At 39.1% G+C, this 18,296-nt stretch overlaps 2 protein-coding genes across 3 annotated transcripts; one reads left to right on the forward strand and one right to left on the reverse strand.

Moving 5' to 3' along the window:
* Positions 1-18: 18 nt before the first annotated feature.
* TRMT13 (tRNA methyltransferase 13 homolog) lies at positions 19-5,786 on the reverse strand. 2 transcript variants are annotated; one of them, XM_057364312.1, is made up of 11 exons: positions 5,643-5,786; positions 5,266-5,312; positions 5,121-5,187; positions 4,293-4,355; positions 4,096-4,165; positions 3,564-3,670; positions 3,106-3,273; positions 2,763-2,835; positions 2,023-2,097; positions 730-1,147; positions 19-432 (listed from the first exon to the last, which is right to left on the reverse strand). In XM_057364312.1, exons 1-11 carry the CDS (start codon positions 5,784-5,786, stop codon positions 237-239), a joined length of 1,428 nt encoding a protein of 475 aa, XP_057220295.1. In that variant the 3' UTR covers positions 19-236. The 2 variants fall into 2 exon arrangements, with proteins under 2 accessions (XP_057220295.1, XP_057220296.1); XM_057364313.1 differs by lacking the exon at positions 19-432 and having other exon boundaries at positions 808-875; positions 1,025-1,147.
* A 30-nt stretch (positions 5,787-5,816) lies between these two features.
* SASS6 (SAS-6 centriolar assembly protein) lies at positions 5,817-17,525 on the forward strand. Its single transcript, XM_057364310.1, has 17 exons — positions 5,817-5,884; positions 6,856-6,916; positions 8,541-8,620; positions 9,959-10,063; positions 10,357-10,528; positions 11,134-11,211; positions 12,196-12,315; positions 12,403-12,594; positions 12,800-12,994; positions 13,348-13,437; positions 13,528-13,707; positions 14,305-14,386; positions 14,779-14,888; positions 15,730-15,852; positions 16,169-16,257; positions 16,719-16,810; positions 16,903-17,525. Exons 1-17 carry the CDS (start codon positions 5,817-5,819, stop codon positions 16,986-16,988), a joined length of 1,923 nt encoding a protein of 640 aa, XP_057220293.1. The 3' UTR covers positions 16,989-17,525.
* Positions 17,526-18,296: the final 771 nt, after the last annotated feature.

Genomic DNA, 18,296 nt, shown 5'->3' on the forward strand with positions numbered 1-18,296 from the left:
CAAAGAGGCYACAACAGGTTTCAAATATTCTTAGGGATTTTATTTTTCCATGGATGAGAACTGGTTTGCATATTTGTAATTCCCAGTGAAACTGGAAAACATAAGACCTTTTTCTGGGTGCAGAAAATACTAAAAAAGTTTTTTTTTTGTAAGCAATGAATTAGTGTTTTCTTAAAAACTCTGATGGGTTTTATAGGGTTTGTTTTTTTCTCTACCAATTCCAAGTGTACCTCCTGTCATATCGTTGGCTCTGGTATCAAAGAAGGACTTGGGACAGCTGTCAACAGGACATTCTCCAAGGACACAGCAGAATCTGTGTAATACTGTAGTTCAGCCTTGTATCCTTGTTGTTGTAAATACTCAACCCGTCCATGATCAATCAGCCGTTTACAGAGGCAACCGATCTCCTTTCGTTCCTCTACACTCAGTATCCTAGTTTCCGAGGAAGGAAGAAAAGAATAAACAGCTGGCAACAAATAGTTTAGTTAATTAACATTAGTAGTTAAGCTTAGAAAATCTACTGAAATCAGTGTCAGTTCATTTCAGTCAGGCAAGCATGACTGCTGAAGTATTTAGAAATGTACGTCCATKAAAATTCTATTTTTAAAGTAAAGTATTTCTTTAAGTTTAGTAATTAAATGTTTCTGCAAGATGAGTCCTTTTGAGGACCCAAAACAATATACACAGCTTCTCTGCTAGAGTCCATTTGCTAGAAAAAAAGGTACATACCCTTGTAAAGTATCTGAACCACTCTCTGTCCTGCTGMGTGTTTGCTCATGTTCTTCTGTGTCACTAGTTTGATCTTCACTGTCTTCACTTGTAGAAGCTTTGCTTGTGGTTTCTCGCATGCCACARGTGGCCCAACTACTCATTCTCTGAAAATAATGAAATTCTACTGGTCCCAGTCCTACTGATTTAAAGAACTCTCTGCCTACATAATGTGTCCAGTCACACTTGTGATGGCAACACAGAGCAATAACAATTCCAGCTACGGGCTTATGGTCTTCTGTGGTGCTTTCATTACCAGCAGAATTGTGAGGAGCCACCTCTTCTGTCTCAGCAGCCCTGGAGCGTTTTGGTGCAGGCTCTTCATGGTCTCTATCACAGCAAATGGTGTAACTTTCAATCAAGCATCTCAAGGCAAGATCTGAGAATGAAAAAATACATACCCCCCCAAAAATCCATAAACACTGTGCCCTTATTTATACAAGCTGGTTGGGAATGTGCTTCCCACAAAGAAAAATAAGATTATACATCACAACTAATAAAAAGCAAGTTCAATTATAACTAAAAATTACAAACATGCTTTGAAAACATGAAAACTCTACATTTTAAATTAATGAGACCTCTGCAGCCTCTAAGGGCTTATTGTCTGGAATATTTGTTCTGCACAARTGAATTTAAAATAGTTCAGTTAACAAATTGGCATCTTATAGGAGACTCTCCTACCTATAAAACACATAAGTATTTGATTTAAAAATTTGATATCTATGATACAATCTATTTAATATGCTCATGTACTTCTTAAATGCTTAACTGTGCCATCTTTGTCAAAGTACCTATAAAGGTGTCATAGTTGAGATGTCWTTCTCTACGAGGTAGCCAATAACATTACAAAAAGTGTATTAGTTTAAAGTTATCAGGACAGAAAYAGATTTTTGTTTGCTTGGGATACATATTCAGACAGCCAATAAAAATTTAGAAAGAAAAATATTTCAAAGGAGAGGCAACTATGCTAAAAAAGTACTCTCAAATACAGGACCCATGCTACCACATACTATTCTCCACTCTAACATATTAAAGCCAAGAAAGGCTTTACTTCTGCCCAAAGTATCCTTACATCTATTATCCTTTTACTGTTCCACTGGAKTCAGTAGATACTTAGAATATAATTACAACAAAATTCCAATGAAGTGTTAAAGAGCAAGAAAAACTTAAAAGGACAGTTTGGAAGATCAGTCCATTCAGAGCACAAAGTTTAGTATCCTGACTTTCTGCAGATCACAAATCTGTAATTCATACCTGTTGCAGCACCACACAAATGCTTCCCAATTCCTACCACGGGTAGTTTTTTCTTCTCCAAAACAGGTACCTTATCTGGAGGAAAAAAAAAAAATTAAAACAACCAACAAAACCTCCATCCAATCAACAACTATCCCAGCACCTCTGTGTGTTTGCTGAGCAATGTAATTTCATTACACTTAAGAGTAAATGTTTACCACTACTAAAAATACAGTGATTGGTACATTCAGTTATAAGCTATTCAAATGAAAGAGTCTTTTGTTAAGACAAATTAAAATTAAGATGCTGTGACTGGGAAGCACATTTAACCATTTTAGCTTTTCTATACTGCTATGAAAGGTAAATATTACATTAATGCATCTCCTGCTGACAGGTGCTCCCACAAATTCTGTAGCATTGATAGTGCATGACTTGCTTATTCTACACRTAAAACAAAAATGCAAATGTGTTAAATCCTGCAAGTGCTAAAAAGCCTTCCAAATGTAATTGTTTTGGAACTTCTCACCTGTAATGTGATGTCCTATGAGTTTACATAGGAAAAAAGAAGAAAACTTTATAACTCATTTAAAATACATGTATGTTTGTATATATGTATATACACATAGCACTCATGTCCAAGCAATCATGGAGAATAATCTTTAAAACCAAGTACATTTAAGCATGCTATAAACTGACTGGAACTTCAGTGTTCAAAGTTTAAGTCTCAATTTCAGAATGACACTAGCCGAGAAGGAACTTACTTAAACATAAGTGCTGAATGTCTACTTGAAGCCTCTCAAATACAGAATCTCTCCTTTTATGTTTTCCATCCACCTGTTTAAATASAACAAGATCATTAAGTCAGGCTGGCCACTAATTATTACAGATCTGCCCCTAGTATTAATGTCAGACTTTTTTTCTGTCAGCATCTGTGAATTTCCACCATTAAACACCAAGATGTTTTTCTACTAAATTTGCTACTGGTGAATATGGAACATATAACTTGTAAAATTTAAATGTATTGAGGACAAAAAATAAATACTAATGGCTTCCATAGCAATGGTTCAAAAATTATACTTTACTAATGTGAATATATCTTCTTACCTTGAATCTTGTGGTTGCCCTTTCCACAAGCAAAAACTGGACATTTTCAACATTGCCTAGGGCAATATCAACCCAATGGGAAAGTTTTCCTCGCCCAGCTCCAAACTCAACAAAGCATCTTCCTGGACCAAGTAAATGCAATTTTTCCATGTTACCTAAAATAGAAGCCTACAAATATCAAAAGATTATCGTGAACCAAGCAAATATATACACTGTGTATTGTAATACTTCACAGAAAAATTATTCCTTCACTGAACTGTAGAAGATTTTTTAAAGCCTTCCTTTCAGTGAGGGATTAGGGAAAAGATGATGTGTGTACAGAGGAAAGGGATTATGTCTTCTGTTTTATCATATCAGATTTCCTCTGCAGGAAGCGACCGGCATTATGCACCCAGTCACACAAATTTACAGCTGCACAATTCCATATCCCTCTATAGTTATTAGTAAACCAGACCAACCTGCTGTTTCAGATGTTTGAAAGCAGATTCCCCATTCTTTGGGTCATTCAAGGCGTCTTGTAAAGCCTGGTGGGACAGTATTTGTTCCTGAAGATGAAGTTTCAGGCCTGCAGACAAATGCAAAACTTTTAGGTATAGCTTTCCAGTTTCCTAGAGTTCCCTGCATGTAACACACATTACAATTGTGACATGAGCTCAATTTGTAGCACTGACAGGCTGTTCCGAGCATAAATCTATCATCATATGCTTACAACAGATGTGTACTGTTATCTGTAGTGATATCTGAATGTGAAAAAAAAAAACCAAAAGGAAGGGAACACAAGATTGGTGTTTAATCATTCTTTCAATCGAATTTATTTTTTTGAGTAAAACTTAGCTATTGGGGGCATGCCTGATAATTATTTCAGATGTAGTTTATGCCACCTGTCTCATATTTTTACAGCAACAACAGAACAACAACAAAAGTAACAATGAAATATTTAATCAATTCAATTTAAAACATCTTAATTTTAGTGTTTAGTACTAAGCTCACCATTGCTTGCTTTTTTCAATTTGCTAATTAAGTTGTCCAGCTCTTCAGTAGATAGAGAAGATAGAGGAACCTTTTCAAGGAAAAAGAAAGTGCAYCAATAAATACAAGACATTTTAATTTCTCAAYTTCTCTATAGTCATATGACAAATTGCAAMATGTCATGTAAGGACTAAASTTAAAACAAGTAATGTACTCACTTGTTTTTCTGGTATTTCTGCTGCATCTCTTAAACCTGCATTAATATCTTGAACAAAGTAGACCTTTAAAAAAATCAAAAGAAAATTTGATTCAGTTAATTACCAGGAAGCAAATAGCTAAATTCTTCAGTGTTCTCATGCTATGGTACATAGCAATAGGGATCCACTKCGAAGTAAGATTTCCCAAGTAGGGTTTCTCCCTATAGTCTGATCCTGAATCCCAGCCAGAAATCACTCTTCTGACACATTTTTACAGGACTGAACATGTTTGTATGAGTTAAAAGTAGTCTGTGCTTACTAGACATTCTAGAGAGCATTTTAAAGTTTCCCAGAGAAYACTAAAGGTGCAATACTAATAAGGCAGAAAGGCCGGCAATAAAGAAGCCATCCTCTGCTTTCTTGGAATAGGTGTTTAAACACATGTCTGGTTCTTTCCCTCAGCAGCTGTCAGCCGAGCTTTTCATGGTTCACTGCCAGCCTGACCAGAGCCGGCAGTTTGCTGGAATGCCTGGAGCCTTCCTGCAGGTTTTGCTTTGCCAGCACAACCTCTCACCTAGCCTGTTCCCTAGGTATGTTTCTCAGAAAAATGAATTCAGCATTTTTAAGAATTGAAAAGTTGTGCCAAACTACAGTGAGGAGGGGCAGAGAATATGAAGAGATTAGGATGTGAGTTGCATTTCAGCAAGTACTTATTGAGCTTCCATCCTGCCTTACAGTAGGGCTTTGMTAGAACTGATGCTCGCTGCTGCTGTCAGAACAGAAAATTCTCTGCAGGGCTGTAATGTTTAAGGTCTTCAAGAGGAAGYGCTGAAATCACACGGCACTTACGGGCTTTGGTTTCTCTCTTGAGTTACATTTTTTTAAATGCTTTTGTAGTTGGTCTTCATATACAGTGCTAAAAGCCAAAGGGAGAGAAAAGTAAGTATCATGTGAATACTGACAAAGAACAGGAAAARCATTTACATATACTCACTGTTTTGGATCAAGAGGGCAYGGAATTCTTTTTCTGTCATTTTGTTCCTAGTTAGAAAAGTTTTAGAAAACACTTCAGCATGCATTCAGTGTCCTGTTTTAAAAAAGCTATTGAGGGGCATCAGCTTCGTAAAACATCTACTCAGAATAGGTGGATTAACAGGAACGGATAAACTGAGACAAGAACTTAATATATGACTGGATCCTAAAAGAATAAACCCCTAATAAAAGGGACAGCCTTACTGCTGGGCTGAAGCGAGTGCCCCGGCACAGAAAGGCTCAAGGGAAGGCACAGGCATTGCCGCTCCCACCCGTGCCGCCAGACCGGGGCAGACCCCGAGCGCGCCCGCCCCCCCGGCCGGAGAAGGGTCCCTGCACCTCCTCGTAGCCGTGCTCTCCGCAGAAGCGCCTGCCGGGCGCSGGGATCATCCTGCAGAAGCGCCTTTTCCTCAGCACGAAGTGAGCGCAGCGCCCCGGCTCCGGCGCCGCCATTGCCGCTCCCGGCRGCCCCCGCGCCGCCATGTTGCGGCCCCTCCCCGCGGCGGGAGCAAGATGGCGGCGGAGCGGATCTTCGACCGGGCGGTGTCGGTGCGAGTGCGGGGCTGCGGCTGCGAGGAGCGGTGAGTGCGCGAGTTTCTTTGTGCTCCTCAGAGGGGCTACGAGCCACAGCTGCTTTTCTCCTGCCTGCCCTGTGAGCGCTGCGGGCTCAGGAGCGCTCTGTGATCCCTGTGCTTGGGGGCTGCTGTGGGCACTCTCGGGGTGAGGGAGGGAGCGGGTCTGGTGAGCCTGAGGGCAGCCGGCGAGCGCCGGGCGGTCCCGTGGGTGCCTCGCCAAGGGAGCGGGGCTGGCGGCAGCGGAGCGARCTCGCAGTGGCTCGGCAGAAGCTCCTCTGTGGCTGGGCCTGAGGCGACCCGAGCGGCCGGGCGAATGCCGAGCCCCGCGCGGTGTTTGGCGTCTCCCGGGCCGCGGCGTTGCCCGCGGACGGTCCCGCCTTTCCCCGCCTCAACCCCCGCACCGCGGCCTCCTCAGCCGCGCCTCCTCCTCACGGGCTTGAGCCACCTGTGTGAGGGTGCGCACGGCGGTGGGGTCTGGGTGGAAGCCCAGACATGCCTTATATGAAATATCCGTGCAAAACACAGTGAATTTCGGCACTCCAGGTCCTGTCTGGATTAGACAGTGTATGCCTGTGTGASAAAGTGCGGAAAGGCTGATGTCTGTAGTGTATGTTGTAGTGCAAGTAACAGGGTAGCACTGTATAAATGATTTTCAGAAGTTTGAGCAATCGTTAATAAATTTCAACAAGCTTTTCCCAGGGTTCTGATTTCTGGACAAAGTTTCAAAACTTATGCCTTGCTGTTTCAAGTTTGGTGGGTAACAAGCAAGTAATAAAACAAACAGTTCTGACTGAGGAGCTGCAATAACTGAAACTATTATATCTTAGTAGGAGTCATTGGTGGGAGTTTTCATAATGTTTCTGCCTGAATTTTTATTTTTGAAATGTCATTTATTCCTGTAATGCAGCTATGAACACATGTCATTTGGAGAATGTTTTCTTGATTTTTTTAACTGAGTTTYGTCTTTTTGTACACAGGAAATTAAATGTTCGGGTGAATATTGAACTACTGTCAATTTCTAATCCTGTTCATAAAAAGGTAAATTAATCATATCTGTGTCATTCATTAGGTACTACCTGAATTTCATTGTATAAAAGGATAAATAGAAAAAAAGTAAAATGGCATTTTAATGTTTGCTCTTTGACTCTAGTTTATTTTTTATTTAATTTTTTAAATAACTTAGTTGGTTTGGTGTTGTGTTTTTCCCCCCGTGCACCCGCCTCCAGCTTTTTTAGCCCTCTATTTTAGTTTGGCTGTTGGTGGGTCTTAGCAAACTTATTAAAAGTATTTGGACACCCTTAGGGAGTTAAAGCTTAAGTGTACCTTTACTTCAAGGTAATAATTGGGAATGGGGAAAAAAAGTCTTTCTCAGGGAAAATAACAATGAGACCACTACTGGAGATTTTGTAATCTCTTTTTTTTATGTCTGATTTATCACTAAATTGTTGATCCTCCCAGTATGATGTTAAGATTGGTCATGAGTTGGTTATAGTGTTGCTGAGTAAAGATTTGTAAAGGAATAGAGGAGTTTTGGTAAGATTTTGCTGCTGGTGGCAGTGGTAACAGTACTTCCCACTGTGCAGAAGCAGTTCAGTTAGAACTGTGTACTGAGCTGCTGCCTGTGGCAGGAGGAGCCTGAAAGTGCAGGTGGGTACATCAGGGAGTGATCAGTCTAAGAAGAGAACTTCCAGTGCTTGATCAGCTAATGGGACATCAGAACTAGCAGGCATTTTTATCCCACCCATCCATCCACCTCAGCTGGCTTGGGGTGACATTAGTTTTAACTTCAGCTGTCTGYGTGTGTAAATCCCTGAGTTTATGTGTCTCCAGCTGAGAATTTGGTTGGTGTTACTGTCGCTTGAATTCCTGAAACAAGTTTTGGTTTTGTGTATGTGCATTTGCTGTGGTCACACTTCAGTTATGTTGGAACAGCTGACATGTTTCTAGTTTCTTTTGTACTTCTTCTAGGAAATATCCTCCCCACAGGGGTGAGCCTTGTTACAGGGAGCAGCTGTGTGGGCCTAATGTACTGCAGAGCCCCATCCTTGTAATTCAAGGCTTAATGCTTATGGAGAAGGCAGCTTTTCCAAAACACTAGACCTCTGATGAACAAATGCATGTCTATATAAAAGCTAAGCAGCATAGTGCTGCAGTTTTCCTTATGGGATTCCTGGACTCCAGCTCTATCAATTTTGTGTTTGTTTTGCAGAGCTGTGTGTTAAAGTACTTCCAAGTGGTGATTTCATAAACTTCAGGAGCAGTATGCCCTGAAAAACTTTCAGTTATGGGAGTGATATGTTASTGAACCCTTACAGTGGACTGCTAGTGATATAGTCTCTTTCATGATTGGGAAAAATAGGCAAATAGGTTTTTTTCCTGGAAAATGAKGGGTACACACTGAATTTCAAAACCTTGGCCGCTCAGACTTTTAAGATTTTGACTTGGTTTGTTTTTGTGAAAAAGAGTTTTCGCTGATTTCCCACTGTAATATTTGAATATTTGATAMTGTTTTACACATTCTGAATCAGTTGCCACAATTATATTGTATCTTTGGCTAAACAGYAGAAATATTTAATACTGTTTGCAATACTGTTTTAAAATATTTAATGACTCCTGGGCTGCTTATMGTATTTTAATCATATGTAAATGTACATCTTTTTAGGACTTAGCTGTTCGATTGACTGATGATACTGATCCTTTTTTCCTTTATAACCTTGTCATATCAGAGGAAGATTTTCAAAGGTAAGTGAAATTATAGTATTTTCTTTGTGAAACATTKCTAAATGGCAAAAAAGAACAAGGGAATATTTTTCGCTTAGACTGGTTTAGTTAAAGTTCAGGTTTCGGCATTTTTCAGTTGGGGGTTTTTCAGTGTTTTGTTTGCATTGTTCTTTTACCAGTGGGTGAAACAGCCAAGTTCAGGTGGGTGACCAGCTCAGGTTACACAGAGGAATGTTGGAATCCTGATGTTAAGTTCTCTGCAGGGAGCAGTGCCACAGTACTGCAGTTCACATTACTGCTGGTATCTTCTATTTACCTAACTACTTCTATAACTATTGTGTGTGTGTATGAACTAGTTCAGGAAGGAATCGTGAGAGGAAAGTCTGTTTACATGGACACGGATTCAGAGACCTAAGCCTGTGACTTAGGAGTTTCTTGTGTAATTATATGGTTGGATCTTGTTTACTTGCTCGAAATTTGATCATGAAGTTTGAATGCCAGGCATGACCAGATGAACAGTACAGTTTTCTGCCTTTGTTTGGGTTTTGGTGGTTTTTTTTGGTTGTTTTTATGTGTGTGTGTGTGTGGAAGTGGTGTTTTTTTGTGGGGTTTTGTTTGTTTGTTTGTTTTTGTTTTGGGTTGGTTTGGTTTTTAAATTTTTTTGTTGTTGTTGTGGGGTTTTGGTTGGGTTTTTTGAATTTGTTTGGGAGGGATGTCATTTGTGTGGCTTTTTGAAAAGGGAGGTTTGATCAGCATATGGATCAAAAGACAAAAGCAAAATAGTGTTTGCCAAAGAGATGTGCAGAAGTGTTGCACAGAGGCAGAGTTTTGTGCATGCACTGCTGGATGTTTCTGTCCGTGAGTTTGCTGTGTCTGTGGAGAAGGGGTGCAGTGGAATGGGCGAGTAGGTGATAGAGGTAATGGCTGTTTCCCCTCCTTGTCCTTTGCTTGTTCCCTGTGCCCTGTTCCATAACTGCTCCATTCTGTGCTGAGGATGATGCCTGCTCGAAGGAGCACATTTGTTACACCACAGCAGCATCTGGTTTTTATTTAGTACAGCCCATTTGTGAGAACTCTTGTTATCACAAATATCCTCTGGGGTTTATTGTCCAAGACATGCTCTCGGATGATCATGCTCAAGCAGGGAGGTTGGACCAGCTGACCCACTGTGGACCCTTCCAACCTGACTGCTTCTGGATTTGGTGATAGGTGGACAAATTTCTGATTGAAAATAACATGGTGGAAAACTTTAATGACATGATCAGAACTGGTTCTTTCTACTTGTGTRAACAGAATATTTCATAGGAAATAAATTACAGTTCTCTATATTAACTTCTTTTTTCTTATCTGTTTATGTAGTTTGAAATCCCAACAAGGTCTCTTGGTAGACTTCTCTGCTTTCCCGCAGAAGTTTATAGATCTGCTTCAGCAATGCATTCAGGAGCAGAACAAAGATATCCCAAGGTAGGTCACAAGTGTGTGCCACACACGTGTTCTCTGTGTGTGCCTGAAATACTGGTCAGGCACTCAGTCTGAGAAGAGTCAGTAGAGCAAGGGTAATGTGACCTGCCCCTGACCTCAATATAAGTAACTGGCAAAACCTGAGTCTTGGGAGGAGATTTCTTTCTTGAGCAATAACTAGACAGCCTTTTATTGCACATATAAAGGTATATTTTATTGGAAAGTATCTTGTAGGATCTACAGGTAGTTTCAGAAAAAAATATGCTAAACAATTGATTATCACTGTTTTCCCCTAGGTTTTTGCTGCAATTGGTTTCTTCAGCACCTGCTCTAGATCACACACCTGTCTCTTTAAATGTAGTGGAGACCAACCCATTCAAACACCTTACCCATCTCTCTCTAAAATTCTTACCAGGAACTGATACAGAAATAAAGAAGTTTTTAGCCAACTGTTTGAAATGCCTTAAGGTAAAATGAAAAATCGTTGTAACTTCCAACTAGGCCTTGATGCTGTGTGTATTTATTTCTCATGAGGAAAGCATGGTCCGGTGGTCATTGTGAGGCTTGATTGACTTCAAAGGACTACTGGCTATAAATAGCAAATTAAAATTGGAAWGTTGATGCAGTTTGGTAGCATGCTAGGTTTGATTTAATGAGAAATTAAAGGTCTCATAGTTTGACTGTTGTCTCTTTGTTTCTTCTACTGTGCTGTTGTGTTTCTAGGCATCTGATAAGCCATTTTAATAACACAGCTTTATAATATTTCGGTTGATCTGTTGTTTAAGTAATTTCTTTGTAAACAAGTCTTCATAAGATACTACTTCCTTGTAGAAATTTGGTAAGAGTTTTATTTGGGGTTCTTACATTGTGGACTAATGGCTTTTCTTTTAAATTTACTAATTATATCTTATACAATAAAAGATATTATATTGAACRCTTACTAAATAAGGGTATTTTTTTGCAGATACAGTGGGTATATGGGTACTTAGGCAGGCTGTGCTGATTAAATGGAAGCTAAATACTACTTGTATTTTTGGAGCTAAGGATTTCACTTGATGTCAATTTGTACATAGGAGGATAAAATTATATTGGAAGAAAAGCTTAAAAAAACTGAAGAGGATCTTACCAGGCAACTCAGCTATACACAACAGGTAACATAAATTTTTAACTTTTGTGCATTGCACTTCTTTTGACCTGTGGAAAATATCTCTTTTTGTAGGCTGCTTGGTTAGCCACTACCTAGCCAAGATAATTGACTTGAGAGAGAGTGAAAAGAAGAAAAGTCTATTGTAGCTTTTCTAGGGAGTGAGTAAAGCCTGCAGCTGAAGGATTAAATTAAGTTCTTGCAGTACTCAAGCAAAATTTTACTTTATTTTGTGCAGAGGTCTGTCTGCTGACACGTATTGAATACTAAATAATATAGTCATGTGAAGATAAATGATAAATATACTTCATGTATTCCATGAATTGTTGGAAATCCTTTTATTTAGAAAAAATTGCGAAATTGTGGTAAATAAATTGGAAGCCTTGGACTTTAATTACTTGACTCCTTTTTGGTTTTTGTAGTCAGCATAGTAATTSCTTCACCTTTTCAAGAGAAGGATTTTGGTTAGATTCTACAATTAAGGTGACTTTTTTGACTATAATAAAACAGAACAATTCCATTACAACTGGTGTTATGGATCATTTTTGGAATGGAATAGTTGTTTGCCTCATGTCTGCAGCTGCAGGTTGAGTTACTGGAGTGTGTTTGCTGAATGAAATGCAGAATTACAAATCAAAAGGAGGAAAAGATGCAGCTGAAGAACTTTATTTCTTTTTCTCCCCTAACAGAGTACTCTGTGCTACAAGGGTAGGGAGCATCAGCAGTCTGGTTTTTCACTCTTTAACAGTGACTGGGAAAAAAAAGCAATTGGAAATTAAGATTATTTAATCCATAGTGTTAGAAAAGTGCTTTTCAGCCTCTCAGTGACTTCTTGGTTACAAAATTAATGTATATATCTGCGTCTGGTGCTGAAATGTAGACTTTCCTTAGTAACTCCACATCCTTTTAGTAAGTAACAGTAAAGAATCACTCAGTATTGACTGAAATGCTGCCATTTTTTAACTCTGTGTGCTTTGTCAAACTCAAACAGACCTTGTCAGAAAAGAGCAGGGAACTTGACAAACTGAAAAACGAATGGACATCCTACACTACAGCTCTAAGCAACAAGCACTCTCAGGAGCTGACGAATGAAAAGGAAAGAGCTCTCCAGGTATATAGTTAAMAGGAATGAACAGGATTCTTACATGTGAATAGTCAGATTCAGTGAATAACTGCTCCATTTCTTTGCTTCTCACAGACACAAACTCAGTATCAACAGCAGCATGAGCAACAGAAAAAAGAATTGGAAAATTTGCATCAGAAAAGTATTCAGCAGTTGCAGAACAGACTCTCAGAACTCGAGGTCATCAATAAAGACCTAACAGAGAGGAGATACAAAGGAGACTCCACAGTCAGAGAACTGAAAGCMAAACTCTCTGGATTAGAAGATGTATGGCTTCCCAATACCCAAAATCAAACTTTCTACTGTTAGAGCATTAACAGTGTCTGCTTGGGCATGTCATAGGAAATTAACAAATTTAATAAGCTCAATCTCCTCTTCATTCCCAATTATGCTTACTATTTAAATATATCTGTTTTAATTACAATTACAGGCTTTCTTGCAAAATAAAATAAATTTCCCTCTCAACATTTAGGAATGCCAAAGGGCAAAGCAGGAGGTGCTGTCCCTGCGCCGGGAGAACACAACTCTGGATGCTGAATGTCATGAAAAAGAGAAACTCATTAATCAGCTRCAGACACGAGTTGCTGTCCTGGAACAAGAGATAAAAGACAAAGATCAGCTCGTCACTAGAACAAAAGAAGTCTTAGATGCGACACAGGAGCAAAAGGTTTCTTAGAGAATTTTCTTTAAACTTGGTAGAACCTTAATTGTGGTTTCTACAGAGTAGCAGCTGACCAGTTTTTTATGAATACAGCAAGTCAGCTTTTGAATGTAGTTAAGATTCTAAATTATGGCAGCAAAAGTATACTGGATTTAGGTTTAATATTGTTGTACTGGAATTATAATTTGTGGTATTTTGGGTAAGAAAAAGAAGGATTAATTGAGGTCCTATGAAATTTGACTGAAARGCACTGACTGATTTCTAGTAAGGATAGTTCTTAAAGAATTATGAACATTCTACTTGAAATCATAAGAAATATCTACCACAGCTTTGTTATATTTTGTAATATTCTTTTCAAGGTGATACTGGAAGAGARTACAGAGGAAAAACAAAGACATATTGAAAAACTGGAGACAACAATTAAGTCACTGTCAGCTGAACTCCTTAAGGTTTGTTTGAACATGACACTTCCCTTGAGCAACATCTTCCTTATTCTGAAGTGTTTATTTTTGTAATATATGGTTTGGGTTTTTTAATAGGCTAATGAAATTATCAAGAAGTTACAAGGAGATTTGAAAACTCTAATGAGTAAATTAAAATTGAAAAATACAGTAACAATTCAACAAGAAAAATTATTGGCAGAAAAAGAAGAGAAACTTCAAAAAGAGCAGAGGGAATCGCAGGAGATGGGACAATCCCTTCGAGTGAAAGAGCAGGAGGTATTGATGKGTTAACCTTCTGTGCTGGAAATGCTGTTGTATGGATTTTTTTTGATTTTGTCAGTTTAACTTAGTTATAGCAATAAGGTCTTAAATCTTTCCATGGAATAGGATATACTCTTTTACTTGGTTAACAAGTTTATTTAAAAGTGTAATCAATTTTCAGGTTTTTTATTGTTAACGTGATTTGTAAAAGCCATCCATTTATATGGAAGAAAACTAAAATTGTTTTAACAGAACAAAACAATGTAATGGATGAATTGATGCCCTTTAGAAGGGACATTCATGTGTAGGTTGGTGAAGGATACAGGAACAGAGTGAACCTTTTTCTTCCATTAAGGATATTTCCCTACTTAGAGTCCTTGCACCCTTTAATCATAGGAAAATAAAGATCAGAAAGGGTTCTGGCTTTCACCTTGTCGAAATCRTGGCTAAAAGTAGGGCTTCCTTTAAAAGAATTACCATGTTGCTTTTGTGAAAAATTTCTTTAAAGAGTTCAGACTTSTTTAAATTTAGAACAACTTCATAGATGCAATTTTTGTTGTTGTTGGTTAGTAATTGCTCTTGATGGTGTTATAATTTTTATGGAAATTACAGGTTTGCAAGCTACAAGAACAGCTAGAAAATACAATACAAAAACTAGAAGAAAGTAAGCAGTTACTGAAAACTAATGAAAATGGTAGGTTTACACAGTTTGATTTCTCCCGCTGTGAAAATGACCCAGTGATCTCACTATTTCTGAAACTAATGGAAGCAGCTTTTGGGGRTTTTGTGAAGAGCTGTCTGTATTGTCATGTATGGAAAACAAGCCTCTGGCTGTTGTAGGAATGCAATAGTCAAGAGCTGCATGTAGGGAAGCCTTCCCTTGGGGCTGGTGCTTGGGGCTGTGGGGAGGGATGGGTGCTCAGAGACCTGGAGATGGGGAGGAAGCTTCAACAAATGGCTTTGCATGGGATTAGGGAGGAAAAAACACCAAGGGAGCTGTCACTTTCTGTCAGGAAGGCCTACTGGCCATTTCAAACAGCTTCTAAGAGGTAGGAAATGGACTTGAGCTTTTTCTTCTCTCTGCAGTTATCACGTGGTTGAACAGACAGCTGAGTGAAGTGCAGATGGCAAAGAAGCTGGACACTCCTGCCAGTGTCCATGGGGGTGGGAGAGCTGCTGTTTCACCTCAAGGCATGGTAAGGTAGAACTGTCAATAGCAGACTTGTGAGGTAGTCATCAGCTACTAAAATGCAGGGCCTTAAAAGGGAGAAAAAAAAAAAGCTTTCATTTTCTTCTTGCCATATGCTTTTGGGTGGGTGTGGTTTGAGGTTTTTTGTTTCTTTTTTTTTTTTTCCCCAACAGTATAATATCCTGTTGGGTGCTTCTTGATGTCCTGGGCCTTGTAGGTGAGAATCTTCCGAGCTTGTTTACATAAAACATAAAATACACAAGCCAATACAGAATTTGCTTGGAGAAAATAAAGTGCAGGGTGAAGGGAAAAAAAAAGGCATTTTTCTGTTGAGAGCTTAACTTACTACTTATCTTTGTAAAGGTTAATAACCAAAGGGTACTGTTTGAATACTCCTACTAGGAATATTTAGAAGCATGGAAGTCAAGGGCTAAGGARCACTGCCTGCAATCATTGTCGAATACCATAGCTTGGTTCTCACTGTGTTGTACAGATCTCTGCTGTCACAGAGTCACAATAGGAATTGATGAACTGTTTGTTCATAGTGGAAGGGCATATTCACACAAAGAGGTCTCTTGATTTGTAGCTTGATACATTTAATTTAATCAGTTACAGGGTGTGTGGTTTATTACTAGCTAAGAGTGCTCACCTCATCTAACCATTTTAAAGTTGTGTGTTCCTTAAGCATGGAAATCTTTGGAAAAGTAATRTTTTCTTCCAATAAGGGGGACTCACATAAATGTTGGCTCTGTAATGGCATGTAGTTGTTAATTTTGGAATTTTTAATCTCTACAGTTACTTCAATCATTGTGTTTCTTCTTCATCATGTATTTCTATTTCTTTTTCAGCCTGACCGACCATCCTTTCACAGCTCAGGAATCAGCCATCCCATTTCTCCTCTGTATGCCTTTCAGAACTTTCTGGAACCCCCACACAGCAAAAATGGCAATTCCCAGTATCCAGTACCAAAGGCAGGCACTTTGACTATTTTGTTTGGTTAAGAATGTGACAGCAGAAAATACCAAAAGCACCGTGTTTTGACTGCTTCTCAAAGTGCATAAATATTTACTGTATTTACTCTTAAGCTYCCTGCCTTGAACATTGTGACTGTTACTCATAGCTAATGCTTGTCTTCAGGGTGTTTGTTCTCACAGGCTTTGCCGCACAGCAGGGCCAGTGAGGTGTGAAAACACAAATCCCTGGGAATTTGACTCTCTGAATGCCTTCGGGGTGGGGGACCCTCTGATCTGGAGTAACTCTCTAAYCTGCAGCTTTTATTCTCTGCAGGTTCAGTTGAACTCCCAGCTTTCAAAATTGAGTCGATGCTCAGATGCTCACACAGTGCCTGCAGCCGCTCACCCAGCAAATAAGGAAAAGTGAGTGTCATCTRCTGCAAATTAATATTTTTATTTTATTTTTATTTATCAAAGTCTTTTGTGTCCTCTTTGTGTGTTTGTAATTCAGCAAACATATTCTAGAACAAAGCCTASTTCTGTTACTGCCTTTCTTCATTACCATGCTAATTAATTTTAAGTTGTATTGGTCTGTAAAAACCAAAGGAAGAGCTGTGCTTTCAGGAGTGGGCCCCAAGAAACAACTGTTCAGTGTTTCTCCTGCTGACAGATCTAAGGCATCAGGTGATGGGTCACTGAAAAAATTAGTTCTAGGCTGTTCTTAAGACATTCAGTCATGGTTTAACTTTAAATGGTAAAGGTCAAAGAAATGCAGTTACATTTCCCAGTGAAAGGTTTCCTGAGTGAATCTGTAGCTGCCTTCATTGTAAGGCACTGACAAACTGCATTGGCTTTAAATTTTAATTGGTTGTTTCTGTTTCTAGTGGTGATCAACTGGGGCTGGAACCCAAGTATTTCAAGAAAAAAGATGACAGCATTCCTTTACGAGGGCTTAGTCAAAACACACTTAATGTGGGTAAGTATGAAACAGTAGAACAAGGCCTTATTTGCAATGTACTTGAAGGGCAATAGCCATGGCTCAATGCAGTGTCTTGTGCTGTTCTGCAGACTACCTGAGACCCTACATGCCAGCCAAAGCCCAGCTCTCGCCAAAAGCTGCTGGAACACCGGCCTCAGCTTATTTTCCTGGATAATGGAAAGGGTTCTTACAGTAAGAGTCCTCTTTTAACCATTTGGGCGATTTTTGAATRTTAAAGTGTGTTAGTCAAGTATCAGTCTGAACTGACATAATTTTATGAACCAGTTTTCTTTGAGGAAGGGATCTTGACTGACTTGGATGATGTTTAAGGGTGCATGAACCTATAGAGAAGATAAGGCTTTAYGAAGTCTTAGTGGGAACAACATTGAGAAGACCAGGGCTGTGCAGAATCTTCACTCCGTTGATTGTAGATCCTGTACTCCTCCTAAAAAACCCACCTAAGAGCTGTGACTTTTATAACAGGTGAAATGTACATTCCCTAAGTGAGAACAGTTATCTGAATTTCTAGTTCTTGACTTCTTCCAGAGAAAAGGATGAGGCAGAGTGCTGGAGAACAGCGCTGTGCTGTCAATTTTAGTAGTGGCCAAGCTGATCTGTTGGCATGACTGCCTCRCTAATCCTCCTTTACACTTCAGTTTTAGAAACTTGCCTAAATTTGGAACCAGCTCATTTGAATTGCATATAGACTTACTTACAAATAATCTCACAGTRAAAATGCTAAGCTATTTCACTGAAGGTTTTAAACTTGAAACTCTCACTGTTGGTTCCCCTGACTTTTCTGTTAATCTYTCAGTATTACATTCCACAGGTCACCTTGCAAAAAACATTAAAAGGTGACRTATCGGAACAGTTAACTGTTTACAAGTATCCAACATCTAAAAGTTATTTTATTTTTATAAATCATACTTTAAGATACTCTTATGACTGTTCAGCTTGTTGTGCTGTCTGGGCTCAAATGCTGGAATCATGTAATAACCCATTCTGTGCCATCTGTTGCTTGGTGTGCCCTGCAGAATGAGCATGCATGGACTTCACACAGGCAAAGTACCCTTAAAATGTAAAGTGTGTAAAATGACTATTCCACACTTTTGTTAAAGATACTTCAATTCTTTTACCTTCATTACTTAGGTGCATCCAGAGGATTGTACATGTCGGTGGTTTGTTTTGCTGTGTGAAATATGTAAATTTGTTTTTAAATTAGCACCATGTTAATGTATAGTGTCTGGTTTTGTCATGTGTAAGTTTCAGTGGAAATATTAAATAGTTTTTATCAAACCCTGTGATTAGTCAATGTTTCAAGAGTACTAAACCAACATCTCCAGTGTACCGAAATTCCCAGCCGAAGTAAGCAGCAGAACAGCTCCATTCTGTTTACCATTTCCTGCAGTTTTTGTGCTTAATCCTTCCCCAGGCAGTGCAGTGCTACAACCAAAGCTCTGTGCACAGGTACCGCCCCCCTGTG

The sequence above is a fragment of the Malurus melanocephalus genome, unplaced genomic scaffold, assembly GCF_030028575.1.
Source record: "Malurus melanocephalus ecotype Western Australia unplaced genomic scaffold, MMel_1.1 scaffold_37, whole genome shotgun sequence".
NCBI classification, from domain to species: Eukaryota; Metazoa; Chordata; class Aves; order Passeriformes; family Maluridae; genus Malurus; species Malurus melanocephalus.